The sequence below is a fragment of the Trachymyrmex septentrionalis genome, unplaced genomic scaffold, assembly GCF_001594115.1.
Source record: "Trachymyrmex septentrionalis isolate Tsep2-gDNA-1 unplaced genomic scaffold, Tsep1.0 scaffold289, whole genome shotgun sequence".
In the NCBI taxonomy this organism is placed as follows: Eukaryota; Metazoa; Arthropoda; class Insecta; order Hymenoptera; family Formicidae; genus Trachymyrmex; species Trachymyrmex septentrionalis.
Window position 1 is genome coordinate 79,302 of NW_017305450.1, and position 21,421 is coordinate 100,722.

At 33.4% G+C, this 21,421-nt stretch overlaps 1 protein-coding gene across 3 annotated transcripts in view; it reads left to right on the forward strand.

Moving 5' to 3' along the window:
* The first annotated feature begins 19,045 nt into the window (after positions 1-19,045).
* LOC108749288 (anaphase-promoting complex subunit 4) overlaps positions 19,046-21,421 on the forward strand; it is a 5,416-nt gene continuing 3,040 nt past the window's right edge. Inside the window, exons 1-4 of one of the 3 annotated variants that reach the window (XM_018487881.1) lie at positions 19,046-19,096; positions 19,757-20,004; positions 20,641-21,020; positions 21,098-21,295. In XM_018487881.1, coding sequence (XP_018343383.1) covers positions 19,899-20,004; positions 20,641-21,020; positions 21,098-21,295 — 684 coding nt within the window. In that variant the 5' untranslated portion in view covers positions 19,046-19,096; positions 19,757-19,898. Of the gene's footprint in view, positions 19,163-19,756; positions 20,005-20,640; positions 21,021-21,097; positions 21,296-21,421 lie in introns of all 3 variants that reach the window. The other 2 variants (XM_018487880.1, XM_018487883.1) reach the window with 2 other exon arrangements.

The window sequence follows — 21,421 nt, forward strand, 5'->3', positions numbered from 1 at the left end:
AATATTCATGATGAGCAGCGTGCAGACAGGCCAAAAACCGCCATTACAGATGACGCAGTCGCAGCAGTCGAAAAAATCATTTTGGCGGATAGGCGCTTTACAATTGACAGAATTTTGGACTCAATGCCTCCTGAAATCGATATTTGTCGAACTTCAATCCACACAATCATAACAGATCATCTTCGTTACCGTAAAGTTTGTGCGAGGTGGGTCCCACGCCTGCTTTCAGATGATCACAAACAAAAAAGACTTCAGTCTGCAGGAAAATTTCTTGACATGCTTGAAGATGAAGGCGAAAATGTTTACTCACGTATTGTGACAGGGGATAAAACGTGGGTTCACCACACAAACCCTGAAATGAAGCGACAAAGTATGGTTTGGAAGAAATCAGAAGAGAGTGCTCCAAAAAAAGCAAAAATCCAGTATTCTGCTGGTAAGGTTATGGCCACAGTTTTTTGGGACAACGAAGGTGTTCTGTTGATTGATTTTCTTGAATCCGGTACCACGATAAATGCAGATCGTTACTGTGAAGTGCTAAATAAACTTAAAAGTGCCATTAAACGAAAGCGTCCTGGAAAATTATCGAGAAAAGTGTTGCTTTTTCACGACAATGCACGGCCTCATTCAGCAAAAAAAAAACAAACCTTACTGGAAAAATTCAAATGGGAAATTTTTGATCACCCACCCTACTCTCCAGATCTCGCACCAAGTGACTTTTTTCTTTTTCCTAAGTTAAAGGAAAGTTTGGGTGGCCATCACTTCAATTCAAATGATGAAGTGAAAGACTTTGTTAAATTATTCTTTAAAAAACAGGGCACGGATTTTTATAAACAAGGTTTGTCAAAGCTTCAGAACAGATATAAAAAATGTATTCAAGTCCAAGGGGACTATGTAGAAAAATAGTTTAACATATAAGTCAAACAATAAATACATATGTTACTTTAACCTAAAAATTGTGTTTTGCTTTTTTCCCGGAGCAGGGAAACTTACTTTTTGAACACCCCTCGTAGAGTATTAATAAACGATTGAAAAACATTATTAATTTCATAATAGAGAATTCATAATAAAGATTTTGAAGGATAACGGATTATTCTTTAGGAATGATTTTTCATTATATTAATAAAAGGATTAAAAGTTTGGCTTGTAAAAAATCTACGATAGTAAATATTATAACTCAGACAATATTGACACTGATGGAGTTTTGAGAGAGATAATGGTTTTCCCATATATAAGTTCTATTTCCAATAAAATTACTAAGTCTATTAATAAATCCAAAAATATAATTGGCTATAGGTGTGTTACGTCCAAGCTCCGCGCGCATGCGGAGCTGAGGGGGTGAACGCAATAAGGAACCGAATTGTTAGACCGATTTGGTCGTGTCCGGGCTCCGGACCGCAAGGGAGCCGTGGGGAAGGACCGACGCAAATCGGGAGGCGCTTCGCTTCGTCCTGAGGCTCCTAACGAGCCGGGGGTCGAACGAAGGACGAAGTAGAAACCTCTGCTCGTGCTCCGCTAAACGGACACACGAGTCGGGCGTACTTCAAAAAAGGGCCCAAACTGGGTCAGTGTGTGCCGAGAGAGGCGCACTTTAACGCTAGCTACGCCAGTACGGCCGTATGCCCTGACTTTCGGTCATGGAACTTAATCCAAGTGATCGGGGAGAGGGCGAAGTGCAATCGCGGGAGAGCTTAATAATACGAGAAGAGGTTATATTTAAATAATGACTACCGAGAAGTTAATTTAATAATGATATAATTAAAAGAAGCAAGCTTGAGTGATACATTTTTTTAATAAAAAATAAATACAATTTTTGGTTCTCTATTCTGAGTTATATGTACGCATTTATGGATGTGTGAAAGTGTGTGTGTAAAGTATCGTGGTAGAATGGAAGGGAGGAGTTACGAAGAGAATAGCGGGAGGATAAAAAGAGAAGGTTTTGGTGAGTGGATTTGAGAGGGTTTGGCCTAATTTTCCTCGGATGATGATAGTGTTAGCGGACATAAACGACCGGTTGACAGGAGGCGAACAATTATCGTGCGGCGACGGCGACAGATTGAAATTATAATGTGAACGGACTGCAATGTTTTCATTTTCTTATAGGAGGTCAAAATGGAGAAAGAAAGAAAGAAAAAAATAAAAATAAAATAAAACAAATGAATTAATAAAGAAAAATAAAATGAAATATTGAAATAAATTACCAAAAGATAAAGCGAGGAGGGAGCCAGAGAATAGAGATATACTGACTTATTACTGAGATGCTTATCGTTGGAGATCCTCCGGATGTGCAAGGCTGATGATGTTTCTTTAACACTGACTCTACTGGAGAAAGAAGGCTTCGAAAATCGAATAGAACCTTTTGAGTATCGCGACAAACTCATTGACTCTATCAACTTTGAGTATTGCGACCGCTTTTCTAATTTATCGCCCGACAAGTATAACTCGAGAACTTAGAGAAAATCTGTGTCGAGAGCTGCGGAACCGCGATCTTTATACTAATCGCCCCAGATTATTCAAATTTGGATTGGTGGAATGGGTTTCGTTGGCTGGTAGTAGGATCTTCCTTTGGTCTTGGATTGGTCAAGATTTTGGGGGAGGAAAGGATGTTGACAGGAATCTGTAGTGAGGGAAAGTGAAACTCCAAAATTTTATGACCTTAAGATTTATGGAAAAACGCACGTCTCGGGCATCGAAAAGGCGCGCATGCATCGTCGCACCACCCAGAATCAACCCCTAAACGTCGCGTGTCGTTTCTTAAATTTTGTAATTACGGATTCGCGAGAATCGTCCGCGACTTGACCGTTAATCTTGACGCCGATCTTACGCTTTCCATACGTATTTATTATTAATTTTCTCGGAACGACATTCACGAGGAGATACCGGATTCCTTGTTTTAGTTCTTAAGATAGAAAAAAAAAGGAAACAAGATAAAATTTTAGTGTTTCGATGAATTCCAGATCTCTACGAAAGAAAAGAGTCGTGCGAGTCCGCCGGACGTAACAGGTGCTTAAACAAGCTTAGTAAATTTATCAAAGTTCATAAAGACAAAAATCAACATGATAAAAATAATAACGTCATATATAAAATAAATTGTAATAATTGTGATGCATCATATGTTGGCCAAACGAAGAGACAATTACAGACAAGAATTAAAGAACAGCGCAATAATTAAAAATTAGACCAGTCCAAATACTCAGTAATCTCGAAACATATCACAGAAACTAACCATAATTTTAATTGGGAAAAAGTTAAGATTTCGAAAGTTCTTGATTTCGAAAAGAATTATCGTAAAAGAAATATTTCTGAAATGATACATATTAAAGAATAAAAAAACGGTTTAAATTTAATGAAAGATACTGAGTTAGACAACTCTTATTTTAACATACTTGGACGATATATTATATTTATAATATAAATTGCCACAGTTTTGAACAGACTTGTTTTTATATTCGATTTTATTGACTTGCTTTTATTTGACCTACACTTCACATCGGTTAATTTTCAAACGAGTAACAGTCAATATCTATTACTAATTTTTATTGTACAATACTTTACCGGATCTCTGAGAGTTTTTATTACAGTATTTTATATAAATTAACGTAAGTTATTATTTGGTTCTGTACCTCTTATTCGCACTAATAATATATTGTTTTAATACATCTATTTGTTCTACAGAATATCATAAAATACTCGTAACTAATGAATTCTCAAATTGTTTAATATAAGTCTGTGACAAACTGGATTCTCGATTTCAATCGAGGAATTTGGCAAAACTATTTCATCGATGGCATAATTAATCTACTGTTGACTGAAATATTCAAATATTCCTATTTTATTGTTAATCTGTCATAATTTTGACATGTAAATTTTTTTATATATTGATACTTTACCACAAATGGTTTTTTAAATTTTCATTGTATTCGTTATTTATTTAGTTTGTTAATAAGATTATATTTCTACGTTATAACACTGAAGAAGGCTTTGTAAGCCGAAACGTTGATTATATTAATTTAAAGTTAATTTAATTATAGCTCGAAATAAGCCATGATATTGTTGTAATTGTTTAAGAAAATATATGAGCATTTTTACTTTAATTATTAATTTTAAGAGAAAGAAACGGAATAATGATAATATTACGTCTAGACTTCACAGTTCTTTTCTTCGATTAGAATTTTTGTTATCACCATAAAAGTCATTAACAAGTAATATCGGTAGACCATCTGTTTCTACCATAGAAAGTTACAATAGTAACGAGCCGAATAACATTCGCCTTTTTAGACTAATAATCCACTCGAGAAAAAGTTGTTGGATTAAATATTTCAACCAAGTGTCGAATAGACGACCTTTATCTCGAGGAACAGAAGAAGTAAATAGATTAAGAATTACAAACTGAAACAGCAGTTGTAATAAATATGTGGCTTTAAACTATTGAACATTCGGCAAATGGTCGATGACGGAAGTTATTTTAGACACATATCCCATTTCACAACCGATACCCTTAATCCTAATCTTAGATTAGACCAATAACATACGCGAGATCTGCATGCGGCACATCTCGCGTATGTTATTGGTCTACTAATTCGCAAATATAAAAAGGAAGTTCTTCGCAAACAGGCAGGCAGTCAAATTCCATCTACAACACGAAACTCTGCCAGTTCGCGACTATACAGTAAAAGTTACTTAACCAACCGACACTGCCGGTCCGCAACCAGATCGCTTAACCGATTCTAATGGTGAGCCGCGATCAGTTTACTCAAGTGATCTTATTCGCGATTTTATTACTGTCAAGTGACTCGACCGAAGCCTCCAAATCGCTAGATCAACCCTCCCCTTGGAGTCCTATAGTCACAGAGATCGGACCTCCGACAATCATCTTCGAAAGCCAAAACCTGCTGAATAGTAGTAAGTTCCCCCTTAATTTATATCTGTATATTCACCGCGAAACGAATTCCTCATTCATCCCGATGATTTGTTTGAATCCTTAATTAACCGATTTCCACGTGCAATATATAACCTCTCCTACCAGATGCCTATATAATCGATTTCGATTATTTTGACCCACAAGAAATTCGAAATACTATAACTGGCCAGCCACCTCATGTTCACATCTCAGTACTCTTCCCGCGATCACTCGTCCCTTATTTCGTTCCCGTATAAATTTCTATTATAATCTCTTTCTCTTTTCTTCTTGTAATTCATGAAATGAATTAATTCCTGCATCGCCTCTCCGTTCACACATATACCACACACACGCGCGCGCGCACGCACGGCAGACTCACGCTCGCCCATGATTTAATTTTGGCAAAAACATGTATACTAGTCTTTTATGTAATTAATTAGCAATTCTATGATTAATGATCTAAGCTATGAACCACGTTTCGCAACACCTCATAGTAATTAGTTATAAAAATAAATATTATAATAAGATGAATTAAGAATACAAGATTATTCAAGAATACTAGCTTACTCTTACAATATGTTGAAATAATAGTTACCAATGCAGATGCAACTAGTAATAATTTTCGTTTCCTCTGTTTCAAATATTTCATCCAACACTAGCATTCCATCGACATGATATTAGGTGTAGTAAAAAGAAATCTATTATTTTTCCAATAGATGGCTTTAGTAATCTGTATCTCGCGTTGTATAAGTGCGATCGGGTTACGCCAAATGGCGTTAGAAAGATAAGATTTCGTACTAAAAAAACTTCTCAGACAGTTTTGTGATTGCTTGAGTTAGTATTGTTTGAGCGCGTGTCAAAGATGGACACTAACAAAGAGAAAATACGCCATATTTTACAGTTTTTCTTCGATAAAGGCGAAAACGCAAGCCAGGCGGCTGAAAATGTGAATAGTGTTTATGGTCCTGATACTGTAACAGTCAATATCACGCAATTTTGATTTTGATTCCGTTCCGGTAATTTTGATGTCAAAGATGCACCACGCTCTGGAAGGCCAATTGTCGAAAATGTCGATAAAATAATGGAAATCGTCGAGTCCGACCGTCATGTAAGCACTGTTTCGATTGCCCAGGAGCTAAACATTGCACAAAAAACCGTTTGGAACCATTTAAATAAGGCTGGATACAAAAAGAAGCTCGATGTATGGGTGCCACACGAGTTAACGCAAAAAAACCTCATGGACCGAATTTCCATCTGCGAATCGCTGCTGAATCGCAACAAAATCGACCCATTTCTGAAGCGAATGGTTACTGGTGATGAAAAGTGGGTCACTTACGACAACGTCAAGCGAAAACGGTCGTGGTCGAATCGCGATGAGCCGGCGCAAACGGTGGCCAAGCCAGGATTGACGATCAGGAAGGTTTTGCTGTGTGTTTGGTGGGATTGGCAGGGAATCATCTACTATGAGCTGCTCCCCTACGGCCAAACTCTTAATTCGGACCTGTACTGTCAACAATTGGACCGTCTGAAAAAAGCAATCGCCCAGAAGCGGCCAGCTTTGGCCAATAGGAGAGGAATTTCCATCAAGACAACGCCAGGCTGGACACATCGATAGTGACTCGCCAGAAGCTCTTTTTATGCATCCACCTTATAGTCCGGACCTGGCAGCAAGTGATTACCACCTGTTCCTGTCTATGGCGAATGATTTTGCTGGTGAAAAATTCGCCTCAAGAGAAGCTTGTGAAAATCGACTGTCCCAGTTTTTTGCCAATAGGGACGAGGGTTTCTATGAGAGAGGCATAATAAAATTACCTTCAAAATGGCAACAAGTTATCGAACAAAACGGTGCATATTTGATCTAAATCGGATCATTTTAACTATGCTAAATAAAGCCTTCAATTTAATGCAAAAATAATAGATTTCTTTTTACTACACCTTATATTATATATTCTTTGCGTTTCTCATTAGTGATTGCGTTTCATCTTACACAGTATATATTTTTATTATATATTTTTATTGTATTTTTTATATCTGAAGATGGCTCGAATTTGTAGCCGAAATATGTAATGTGAATTTATTAAATATTGTCTTAGTTTATTAATAGGCAGTTTATCAATTTACACACATTTTTTAGTTTTATAACGTTTTCGTGAACTTATTCGTGGATTCCTGTTTGCCTTGATGTCACACAATTTTACTATTTTCAAATATATTATCATGATATCATATTGATAATGATCTCGTAATAGGTCAAAACGTTTGTTAGTTAATAATTTATGTATTGTAGTTTATATAATATTTGTAAATTACTTGGCTCCTTATTATAATTTTGAATTTTAAATTAGTAAATTGTAAAAAAATTTCAGTAAAAGCATCGATTAGGGTATCAAGCTCCAATGACCTTGATCTTGACATATGTTGTCAAGGTCATAACCCTGAGTAACCTCCAATAAGTTTTAGTCGTCGCTCGTCCATCATTAAAAAGTTATTAACAAAAAAATTTGAAAAAATCACGGCTTATTTTGGTTATATATAACATCAGAAACTCTGTTCTAAATTATATCCACCTACTGCATTCCATCTCTCCCATTGCCTAGTAGAACACAAGTTCACTGCTTTAATTTAATTTATTATTTTATTTTTGTTTTATAATAGAATTTGGTAATTCCGTATCTTGTCATAAAGGGTCTCATCGTTTTCTTAAGGATAAATATAAATAATATCAGAATATTGTAACAATTTCCTGTCTTATTTTCATGTTATTTTTCAAATCATAAGCGCGAAGGAAAATAAGATTTTTTTTTTTTGTAAAATTTAATTCTTGCGATTGTAATATCATGTATTGTTTACTTATCTATTTCTATTTTATCATCCGACTTGCGTTTTAATTCTAAGGCTTTAATGTTGTCATCTTTTCATGTGCTGATGATGGTCAAACCTTGATCGAAACGTCTACTTATTTATTTGAAATTTTAAAAATATATGACTTGTTTACATCTATTGTCAAATACTTTAAATTCATTTCCTCATATCGTCGAAGAAATTATAAAAATTAAAAATAAAAAACCTGATATAGAAAACATGCATTGTTCATATAAAGCGGATTTATTCGGAATTTGCAAGCATGTGGTAGCAGTTTTATTATTTTTTATTATGGATTTTTATTATTTTTATTATGGAAAGGTATTCAAAACAATGACCATATATATCGTATATTAAATTAAAATAATATTCGTCTAAGAACAATATTTCTGATTTAGAAAATTTATCATGTACAGATTTAAAACATGGTCTTCTCGAAAAAGCGAAGTACAAACAGATTTTTGTCCTGCTCCGATAAATAATTTCTATTGTGTTTCGATCCAATTTAAGAAGAATCTTATTAGTATTGAAAAAGTCGATTTTGAAATATTTGATATGCTGTGTAATTTAAATCCACAATCAGCAATAGCATTACACAAGAAAAGAAGAAGTACATCTCAAAGATATTCCGCAGCAAAAAACTATTTCTAATAAGCATATTGAAGATATTATACAGAATTAATAATAAAATAATGAAGGAAATATCGAATTTATCATTGTTTGAAATAAATTCTTGCTGTTTATCAATCTTAAATACCTTAGTGTTATCGGATCCTGTTAAAATATGCACCGAAACTGCAAAGCATCATGATACTTGGAAACAAGGTAGGCAAATGAGAATATGAGAATTTCGGAATCTCGAATTTATAGTATTTATACTTATATTAAAAGTAAAAGTCAAAATTAGGAAAAAAAATCTAAAAAATATTTTTAGCCAAAAAAATTTACAAATAAATTTGTTCGATATGATATAATAAATGAAAGATTTACAAAGGAAGCATATCAGATACGGATGCAAATTACAGTGATGCAATACGGTTTCATTGTTTATCCTGATTGTGTTGGTTATTCGTCGGGAGTAGTAATTGGGGATAACGGACCGGAAACGTTGAAATAAAATGAAAAATAAAACAAAATAAAATGTATTTATTTAGGGAAAACAAAAACTGTATTAGAGTGCTTAGATTCTTGCTCTTTCTTGAAGAAAGATTACATTCTGAAATTAAAACATCCATACTACGGCTAAATTCAATTAAGTATGTTGCTGTTGAATTTGAAAACATGTAATTTTATTATATATTCATCATTCGATAAATCTGTATACGTTATACGAGTTCTATTTGATGAACAATTTGCTCGCGATATGTTGCTGACCGTCCGCGATGTTTATATGAAAGAAATGATTCATAACGTTTACAAGAATGTAGAAAAAAATAACACATCATATACAAATTAAAAAAGTTTTTTTTTTCAAACACAAGAGAACATCATGGTTTATATATTATATATTATATTTCTGTGTGATTTATACATGAACTGAAAAATTGTTATTATATAATTTAACTGCATTGCATGGTACTAAAACAGAAAATTAAAATTTAAAAACACAATAACACCTTTAAAGGTATTTATAGTAACAAATAATTATTATAATTTTTATATCACAGTTAGTAACTTAGATTACCAACTTTGTATATATTGCACTTCGCCAGATATATCACAGGTAGTTTTAAATTGTACATAGTAAAAATATTAATTAAAATTTATCTGATATTAATTAAGATTTATTTGCTGCTAAAATCGGATTAGGCAAGTTTACCATTGCACATGCTATAATGAAAATGTTATTTGCATAACCTACTAAAACCCAAGGAAATGTACGTTACGCATTTTAAATATTTTAATTCGTTGATTTGCTCTTTCAATGTGCACTCTTGCTGTTGCTATACCTCTGCTTAATTCGGCTTCTTCGCGTGAAAATTGTTTTTTATAGCGCAAAAATGATAGTCTAATTAAGTCTATGTACATGTCTTACATGAAATATATTCAGCGTCAATAAGGAATCCTTTATCGATGATTGCACCTGTGCCGATTATTTTCTTTAGTAGTCCAAATTATTCAAATATAAATTTATCTGATGCTCTACCACGTAATCTGGACTTACGTATGTTTTATATATATATATATATATATATATATATATATATATATGGCCTGCAAGAGATACTCCTGTTAACCATTTTATGACCATTATTAAACTTTTATATTGAGAATATGTTCGAAGTCGACATAAGCACTTTGGTCTTTCTCTAGATATCTCAATATAATCTATAATAAAATGACTCTAGTTTTTGGAAATTTTATAAAATAAAGAGGCATATTATCGTTAATTTTCTCGTGCGAAGATCAATTTATAAGTGGATAAAGAATTTTAGATAAAAGAACAACTATTTCTTTAAATATTCTTTCCACTGATTGCTAACAACGCGGAATAAATGGGCAAGTATCAAATAAAACAAATCATGCTTTATTTTCAATATTTTTTGTTCAATTTTGAGTATCTTTTCTTTTGAAGTTAAACGATCTTTTTTTGTCTTTAATACCTTCTTTAATATTATGCTCAGGCCATTAAAAATTTTCAATGTAGAAATACCTGTAAAGGTATTCAGAATAGCATCAGTAGTGATATGTTACATTCAAACTGCGCATGCATAGAGCTGAAGAGGTGAACGCAACAGGAACTGAATTATTAGATCGAATTGGTCGTGTCCAGATTCCGGACCGCAAGGGAGCTGTGGGGAAAGACCGACGCAATCGCATTTCATTTCGTCTTGAGACTTCTAACGAGCCACAGGTCAAATGGAGGATGAAGTGGAAACCTCAACTCGTACTCCGCTAAATAAACACACGATCGGACGTACTTTTAATTTAAAGGGCCCAAACTGAATCAGTGTGCCACGAGGGCGCACTTTAACGCCAGATGTACCAGTACGTCCGTACGCCCTTGCTTTCGATCATGGAACTTAATCCAAGTGACCGTGGAGAGGGCGAAGTGCAACCGCGGAAGAGCTTACAATAAATACAAGGAGAGGTTTTTCGAATTAACAACCAAGGGTTAAATTTAATAGTATTATACTATAATAGAAGAAATATTTAGTAATACATTTTTGTTAAATATAAAATACAATCCTTCTTTGGTTTTTTATTCTTAAATATATTACCGTACGGATTTGTGTATGTGTGAGTGTGTGTATGGAAAGAGAGTTGTGTAATACTGACGTTATTTTGAGTGCGGAGAATTTAGAAGGAAAATGGAAAATTAAATTTGTGTAAACTCATACGGTTTAGAGAGAAAGAGAATTGATGGGAATGAGAGATGGGGACTGAAAAAACGCAAATGGATCCTGTGATGCTGACTATCACCCGGTCATTAGTGAAAGGAATAAAGTAGGACATGTAAATTTCAACAATTGATGGACGTTATGAAAGAGAAAGGGAAGGTGACTAGCGAGAGAGTAAGTGTCAGTTTGAACAGGAGGCATTGAGGGGGTGATGGGTATATGCGAGACGGGAAATTCCTCAATCGGAGGTATTGATATCGGGCGTGAAACAGAAGCAAGACTGGACGGGAAGAGGTCATCGAAGAAGTCTGGGGACAGATCGGAGACAGGAGAGAAATTTCTAGTAGCGGTGATAGAGTCGAGGCTGGAGGCTGAACAACCGGAGTCTGTTCTTGGGTCGATGCCTGAATTAGCGGAGATTGTTCTCGAGAGTTTTCTACGGTGTTAGAGCGGACACGGGCGGTGAGTCGGCGTGCGTTATTAGTCCCCGCTAGGTGACGAGGGGCGGAAGAATTGCGTGAACGCACTAAAAATTTTGGTCGTCTTTAAAGAGGGATCACAGAAGAGAAGGAACCACCTAGTGTACTGCAGCGAAATCAAAAATTTACCACTTGGCGATAGCGATGTATAGAGTGCCCGAGAGTCGGAAAGGGGTCAACTGTGGGTCGTGATCTTAATATTGATATTTTGAAGATCTAACATCATATTATCTACTTTTCTAAAGAAAAAGACAGGAATGTTTTAACATCTGTTTATTTTACATATGTTGTAACACATATGATTATAATTAATTTAATCATTACTACACCTATTTGCAGTTACAATTTTTAATTGTTTATTTTTTTTTAACTAGAATATATAAATGTACATGCACAATGTCATGTGTACAAGGTTTTAACAGAAAATATTTTTGTCTCTAAGTTACAGTATCACAACTCGCATTAAAGGAAGAAGGGGATTAAAATTGCTAAATTGAATTAAACTCTTGATAATAATGTTAAAATTCTTATTAAGATGCATAGGAGCATCAAAATAATATTAAATTGCTTGAACGTATAATTTAATATGTGATTTACTGCTTTGATTCTGATTATTATTGCATTTCAAGTCCGGAGAATTTTCGGCGCGCGTGTTTATGGAATTGGAAAAATAGTTATATAAAAATTCACACAGATTAACGTTTAAAGCACTAAGATCCTGCTATGACCGAGAGAGGCGTTTTCCTTTTGATTAATAATGTTTGTTGAACTTTCAATTAAATGGAGTTTATAAAGTCGAATTCCAATTAATATGAGATATGGAACCGAACCTAACAGCACATGATATCCTGAGCACATTTTAAGAATATCTTCATATTGTTCGAAAATTCTCTAATGTCTACATATCATACTTCGCGTTTTGTTGAAGTCTAAACGTCTTTCTTTCCTGACTAAAGTACGGTTACTTTTACTCCTTTTTACACAGAGAAATTTAAACCGTTCAACAAAAATTACATCAGGGTATCTTTTCATTTCTAACAAAATGGATAAATATTAGGTTGTTCGGAAAGTAATTTCGTTTTTTCCCAATAGAGGACTTATTGTATTTTTTCACAGCCAACTTTACACTTAAGCCGCATAATCATTATATATTTTGACAGCTGATATAGCAAGGCTTGCTTGTGAAAAAAGTTCGATTGATTCTACGCAGTAGTTTTTGGTTGGTGCTCTATCAAATATGAAAGTGAAAAGCAGCATTTTCGGCATATTTTACTTTTTTACTATCGAAAAGGTAAAAATGCTGTTCAAGCAAGAAAAAAATTATCCGATGTGTATGGAGAAGATGTATTGACAGAACGCCAGTGCCAAAACTAGTTTGCAAAATTTCGATCCGGCAATTTTGATGTTGAAGATGCACCACGTTCTGGAAGGCCAGTTGAAGCTGATGAAGACACAATAAAGGCATTAATTGATCCAAACCGGCGAATAACAACTCGTGAGATCGCTGAGAGATTAAATTTATCGAATTCGACCGTTCATGATCATTTGAAACGCGTCTGATTGAAAATCGTCTTTCATTTTCATAAGAAAAAACGAAATTACTTTCCGAACAACCTAATATATTGAAGTACAAAAGGATATTTGTCCCTATACATCTAAGAATAATGTAGTTTATAAGATTTCGTGTAATAATTGTGATGCGTCGTACGTTGGACAGACGGGCAGACAATTGAAAACCAGAATTACAAAACATCGTAATCATATTAGACATAACTTCTGTCCGTTCTATTATAATGGAGCATAGGCTGCAATATGATCATGATTTCCAATGGGACAATATTAAAATTTTAGATGAAGAGCCTTGTTATAGGAAACGTTTAATTTCTGAGATGCTCAATATTAAAAAGCAGAAAAATAGTTTAAATTTATAAACTGACACTGAAGGTCTCCATAAGGCATACATACCTATTGTAAATAAAGTTTTACTCTTCGTTACAGACAGTTCGTCTCTTCTCTCAGTCTGTGTTGATCCGTATCAGCGAGCGTACATTATACAATAATTGGCATACAATGTCCGTTTCACATCTGCGTTCCATTATACTTTGTACATCTTAATTGATTTTTCATACTTATATGAACACTCTTGTTTGTAATAATTTACACATAATTTTTGGTGAGTTTTAATTACTTGTTAGAATTCCGGTATGTTAATTTGATTGTGTTTATTTTTTCGTAAGAAGTCTTTTTATTTTATTTATTTTTTTATCAACTAGAACTTTTTCCAAGAGATATGAAACACATTTGACTGTTCAATCGTATGTGAATAATGTCGAGTTCTACATCAAGACTCACCCGAGCTGTTATTATAATGAATATGCGGTCATTTCCGATTAATTTTGTACAGCGATTTTGTGATAAGTTAATGTCTGAAAAGGGCTCAATCTAGTAGCCGAAACTTGTAACGATTTATATTTGAATTTTAACTGAGTTTTTTATTATATATTTTTTTCAATTTTACTTTTCTTTATTTGTAATTTATTCCTTTAATTGTGTAACTATTTAAAAAATGTGTTTGACTCTTATTTTACCCTTTATTTATTGTTATTTATTTTATATAGGAAGAATCCTTCTATCTGTTAAAGTACGGTTGTTTGTATTGGACGATCTTATTGAGTAAAGGAGTATGCGGAAGGTGTTGCGTAGGAATGATGTTTTTCTGGACTGAAACCTAACCAAAAAATATTTTCGGTCCATTAGCATGCATAGCATTTCGATCCGGTTATCGGTTTGGGTTTCGGTCCGGTCCAAGTCCCTAGTCCCAGGACACATGACTCGCCGCCATGTTGTGGGTTGGAAAAGCACTTATAAATTTGAGTTTTTATAAAACTACAGAATGATTTTTCTAAATAAAAAAAACATAATATTTGGTCGTGTTATAAAAATTGTTTATAGCGAGTATATTTTTAAATCAGAAAATTATATAATAATATAATGTTAACAAACTTATTATTATAAAGATAATATTTACATTAATAATAATAATAATATTAAACAATAATAAGTAAATTAAAAATAATAGTTAATTAAATATTATACGAAAATTGTAATTAAATAATTAAAATAAATTAATGTATGAAAAAATAATATATTGCATGAAAAATGTAATTAAATGTAAAGTTGTATGAGGCAAACACATTTAAATCAACTTAAATGCGCGCGGTTAGATGATGCTAGACAGTGTTATCTGTGTTGCGTGCGCTTCCGATAGAGGGAGCCGCAGATGAGGATGGCATGTGCGAGTGAGGAGAGGCGAATTTTTTTATGGCAACGATATAACAAATACATATAATACTTTTCTCTCTGTATACGGCAGTCAGTTAAATTCAGTTCTTTATCCCCTATATCTCTTACAGTTGTAATTTAATAATATACATACACACGCGCACAAATACTTTATTTCAAAAATACTTTATCGTATACAAATATAAGAGTCTACACAATATAGTTTTCGAAAAAATTTGATTTAATTTTTTAGTAAAATTTAATTTTATTAATTATATTTTATGGGAAGCAGATCCAGCTAATCTAATCTAATCTGCAATTTCAACTTGAAGGCAGCCATATTCCTGGTTGAAACCGACGCATGCGCATTAAAAATTGGAGATCACATAAAAAGTTTAATGTCCATACTGTATGTATTGTAAACTTCCTAAACGACTAGAGAATTTCTTCTAGTGCAGAATAAAGTTGGCATAAAAGAAGTTGCTACAGAGCGATACTTCCGCGACACCTAAGCTTATCAGATGCTGTTATCTGCCAGTTCTGATGAGACATCTATATCAATCTATATAGGCGTATGTCGGAGACGGAATCATCTTTCTGCCTTTGCTACTTGTTGAATACTTCTCGGTACTTATCAGCTGGAATAGTTAGGAAATTGGAGCAGAACAAAAGTGATAAAGCGGAGTAATTCCGATATTAATCTGCAGCACAGCCGGAGCACTCCATGCGTTATATATTTCCAAAGTACGGCTATTTCGGAGCATTAAATTTATTTGTAAACCGAAATAAGTTATAATTAGCGAATATAGAAAGAATATGTGGCAAATAAAATAAGTAACGATCTATCGAATATCAGTTTGTAAGAGATCAAGGTTATTTCCAAAGACAATAAAAGTGTCTCGTATTCTGCAAGTTATCCGAAATTTATTTAAACCGCTCATTTTCTGACAATCCAGTGGGACGAATTTCCCAGCCAAAATTTCACCAACGAAATCCTAGGAAGATTCCTACAGTACCATGGTGGAAGAATTACATGGTGTGCTCAGTTTGTAAGCGTCTCTCTAAAATTAGCGCTCTCTGTCGTTTCTCTGCTTCTTGTTCCGCAAGATCTACAATTGTGAAACACGAAACATGAGGCAATATTTATAGTCCGTTTTTATTTTAAAATCATCTTAAATATAATGTCTTAAGATGTTAATACAATCTTCGGATTGACTTAAGATTGACTAAGACAGTCTTAAATGTAAGAATCGACTATGAATATCTGTTTCGCGTCATAAAGTTGGTACTGAATCTTTCCTCGTGCAAGAAAAAACAGGTCAGTATTCATAGTCGATTCTTACATTTAAGACTGTCTTAAGTCAATCTTAAGAAGTCTTAAGTCAATCAAGGGACTATATTATCTTACCCTAAGACATTATATTTAAGACATTATACGAGTACTTAAGATGGTTTTAAAATAAAAACGAACTATGAATACTGCCCCATGTTTCACGTTTCGCGGTTGGTAGATTGCACACTTAGAGTGAAATCACACAGTGCGGAATACGACTGCGTTATTGAAACACTCAGTGCTATTCTGCATTTGATGCTGCGGAATAGCGAGAGAGAGAGAGAGTGCGTCATTGTTCTTGTAATAAATCATCATATTTTGAGAAATTAAAATAATTTGATGCTGATTGATATCATGGAATTGCTTAATGACGAGACGAATAAAGCAAAATGATAAAATCTGAGTACATAAATATAGATACCAAGATTTAAAAAACAATGATGCATTATGTACGATTTCAGTAAGATCTTTTTCGCACTTTTCCATGGCGTGATGGAAAAGTGCGGAATAGCATTGATTGGTTGTTTTAATGACGCATTCTGTATTCCGCAGTCCTATTCCGGATCGTGTGATTTCACCCTTAGAGATGACGCGGAACAAAAGTAGGCGTGGTTTGGCCAAACTGAGCATATTATATACAGTATTTATACTGTGCTAAGGATCGCTCCGAATGAACTCAGCGTACTTGAAATGTAGGATTCACATTGAATCCGACGTGCGTCGTACGTTCTGCAAATTTCCGTAAGAAATTGGCCAATTACAATTGAATATGACAAAAATAATCGACTACGATTGGTCTCCCGAGAGACAAAACGAACAATATTATAAAAATCGTAGATGATCGTGATGTCTTAAGTCGTAGGAAACTAACTAATCACAATCAAATATAAGGAGAATACTCGATTAGAATTGGTCAATTTCCTATGACTTAAGACTCCACGACCGTCTACAACTTCTATATAGAGGACCCTTCAGAGTTAAGACATAAAAACGGAAGGACGCCATTGCCGGATACCGGCCAGAAACAGCACAATTCCACCATGATTGACAGTTGATAGTCCGATTTTGCGTTTGCGCTTTTTACACCATGAAATAATTGCTCACACCAATTCACAGATTTACTACCACATTAAGAGTTCCACAAATGGCGGCGTTTAAAAGGACTCGAAATCTGACCAATCAAGAGATCAGTGCCCCTCATGACTAGAGTTCATTCTAGATAACAGAGAGGTAATAGGTCAGAAAATGATTTGATTGACTCGCTAAATCGTGATTCAGCGTCATTTTCTTTCATACTACGGTAACATTGTAATGTTAAGTCGATGTAGCTTAATATAATAGACAATAATAATATGATGATATTTCAGAATATAATTTTACTTGTTAATAGGTTATATAGTCATAAGAAAAAATAACTAATAATGTTGTGATGTAAGTACTGTTATTTATTTAAATTTTTATTAAACATAAACTTTGTAAAAGGAATACTTATCAAGTTTTTTATCATTGTTTTTCTTCCTCAAAATGAAGTGCTGTGTGTACATACATGTAGTAATAAAAATAAAAATAAAAAACAAAAGATAAGAAAAGTAGACGAAAACAATGATGTAAGTGTCATGCTTCATAGTTTTCCCACAAACATAGAAAGAAAATTTATATGGGTCAGTAATACAATATTTGGAAAATTTTATATTTCTTATTTGTGATAATTCTAGGATACTTTCATAAGAAAAGATGTATATCAAGAAGTATATAAGAATAAAGAAACATTTAAAACTTATAAAAAATGTATATATTTTGAAAGAAACATTTGCACAAATTGTTATTAGTTAAGTTTCTTGTAATAGGCTGCGTTCAGCAAACTCAGCAGTTTTGCAACCGTTTTATGATTCATTGCGCTTAGTTTATACTTTTAGTTTTAAAGGAATAATTCAATCTCAGCGAAGAATCATAAAACGGTTGCAAAACTGTTGAGTCTGCTGAACGCAGCCATAGATTAATATATCACTTGCCATGCTAATTAATATATAAATGAAGTTTCATATTGTACTTTACTGAGTTCTATGAGATTTTTTCTGTTATAATTTTATTCAATAATCTATTATTAATACAAGCTTCATCTACTAAATATTATCTCATTTAAAAAATATGACAATAATATAAAATACATTCTCTTTGTACTTAATGTATTTAACTGTTCAAAAATGAAAATTTGTTTAGCGCTTACTATGTTATGTAACAAGATACATACTTCACAAAGACTGTCTTTCCCTGTATAATGGCTGTTAATGCTTTGTAAAATTTCATTACTTCATTTTTTTTCAATACTTGATTCTTCAGTAACTCAAATAATTGAAATATATTTTCTTCTGATGGACATGATAAAGCCATACATTTTCTTGACATTGTAACTACAAATAATAATAAATTTATTATTCCTTACAATCGGTGCGATCCAAAGTACAATCAGAAATAAATTTAAAAAACAATAATATATATATTTTATCTTTCATTTTCTTTTTTATCTTTAAATCTTGTTCTCTCTTTCTCTGTCGTTTCCTGTTTATTCCATTATATGGCAGTAAGCAGCAGTGAGCGCTCAAGTTATGCTTTACACATTATTTTGTGCTAAACTGTTTCCTTTTTCCTTTTTTAAGATCAGATCGATTTTAGTTTTCAAGAGAAAGCTAACTTTGACGTTTTGACAGTTCGCCTATCCATGGTAAAAAAATGGCGGCGATAATCGATAATTTCGATTATCGACCGCACTTATCGCCTCTCTGTTATCTAAAACTCTATAAACAACACAATCGAAAATTTTCTCTCTGGCGGGAGTGAAGACAGTGAGGTTATGAAGTATCGCTATCAAATACTGAGAGACGGCATCTGAACTGTTAGACCGGTATTCGGATATTGTCACGCTAGTACTACTTTGAACTTAAATTGCTTGAACACAGTGTGATATAATGTTTGTAAACAATATGATTGGAAACGAGACCGTTTATATTAAAATTGAAATAACGAAGCGCCTTACCGGTCCGAGTGTTAAGATGTCGAACTACTATATAATGTACAATCATTTAAATTGAATTAATTTTCAGAAATAAATTGCGAGCCGATGAGATTATCAAAATTTCCCAAATTTTAAAAAACTGTACCTGGATCTCTTGAAGGTCTTGGTAGTCTAAAGACTTAGGACGCTTGCACGGAATGCAAGAGATCCGGGTTCGACTCCCGGCCGAGGCAATATTTTTCGCAATAAGTTTATTACAGTTTTTTAAAATTTGGGAAATTTTGAGGGGGATTATTTGTTTCAGATTGTGATTGTGTGACTCCGATAATCTAATCGGCTCGCAATTTATTTCTGAAAATTAATTCAATTTAAATGATTGTATATTATATAGTAGTTCGACATCTTAACACTCGGACCGGTAAGGCGCTTCGTTATTTCAAGTTATAATGTTTGTACACAAACGATTTTTTTCTCTAAATTATGCGAATGTCGCCGAACGTTGCAATAAATATAAATTTTGTCTGGTCGGATTCGCTGTCATTTCATCAGCGAGCACTATGTCATATCATATCAGAAGAAGAAGAAGAAAAGACAAATTTCGTACGCGTGTAATTGAAGTGACTTCCTTTGATTAAACATTTGCTTGGTGAGGATTTTTTGTCATCTGTTATATTTAAAAAAAGTCCGAGATATGGCTGGTACCATGAGACAATTGGAGGAGCGGCAGCTCCCTGCAGAGGTGACGACGATGTTGTGGTCACCGAAGATGGATCTTTTAGCAATTAGCAATGTCAAAGGTTAGATTTAAAAGCTAATATTGTAAAGATATTGCTTAATGTTAATATTTATTTTCCTCCTTTTTATAATTGTTCATAAAAAAAAACAAAAAAAAATTACTTAATTTAATTTTAACTTACAAAAGGAACACCAGGTGACGATGTCGGAGATTTTGATGCACTTTTTACAGGCTGTTCTTGAGCGAAAAAAAAACAATACATGTCCGGCCGTTTCAGCCATTAGTTCATATTTTCAAAGAAATCAATTTTTTAAATAATTATTGTAATAATTTGAAAAACGTATTGTATAGGAAAATATCAGTATCTTTAAATAAATTTTATTTTAATTCAATGTTATTAATTTTAATTACTTTTTGATTGTAATTAAATTTAATAAAATTACAAAATTAATATTACAGATAATTAAACACTCATTTATGAAATATTTATTATTATCAGCAATGGATACGTATCATTTTTTTCGTTCAAGAACAATCTATAAAAAGAACATCAAAATTCCTGACTTTTTTAGTGTTTACTATGAGAAAATACGGTATTAAAAAATTCTTGATGTTTCCTTTGTTAGATATTTAACGAATATTAATGAGAGAATTAAAAAAAAACTGTAATTGTTATCCACAATATAAAATTTTATAGGTGAAGTCGTCCTTCATAGACTCACATGGCAAAGAGTATGGTTGTTGAGTCCTCAAGACGAATCTGATATCACTGCTCATTTGGCATGGAGACCAGATGGAAAGCTGCTTGCGGTATGCTATGAGATTTCCAAGCTATTGTGTCTTGTTGACGTTGAGACTAAAAATATCATTCACAAAACTAAATTGTCTACAAACGAATTGACTGTTTGTGTTAAGTGGTTGCCACTGTCTAATTCTGAACATGAAGGTTCATTAACAAGTGATAAAACTAATAAACCTACAGGCGAATATCTGCCACCTCTGCCTAGTTTAATCAGAAGTTATAGCGCAGAACCTGAGCGGAAAGAATTTCTGTCTCACATCCTGGATATGCTCTTTGTAAATATCATAAAGCACAATCCTAATAGACAGCATTTGTAACTTTATGATTGATAGCTATATGTATTTTTTTATAGGTTGGTCAAAAAGATGGCACAGCGTTAATGTATATTTTTGGCATGTTTTATTGTGGCACTATAACTGTAGGCCATGGACCAATCTTGCAGATCACAGGTGGATCTAATAACCCAATATGGATCACATGGAAGGATAATAATTATATTAAGACAACTAGAGTATCTTGTCCATTATTTGAGAAAATAGAATTTCTCAAGGTATCTTGAGAGTGACACATGCACGCGCGCGCGCGCGTGCACACACACACACACACACACACACACACACATATATGATGCGAGTACATATTCATAGTAAAGATTTAAAATACAAGACATTATTTT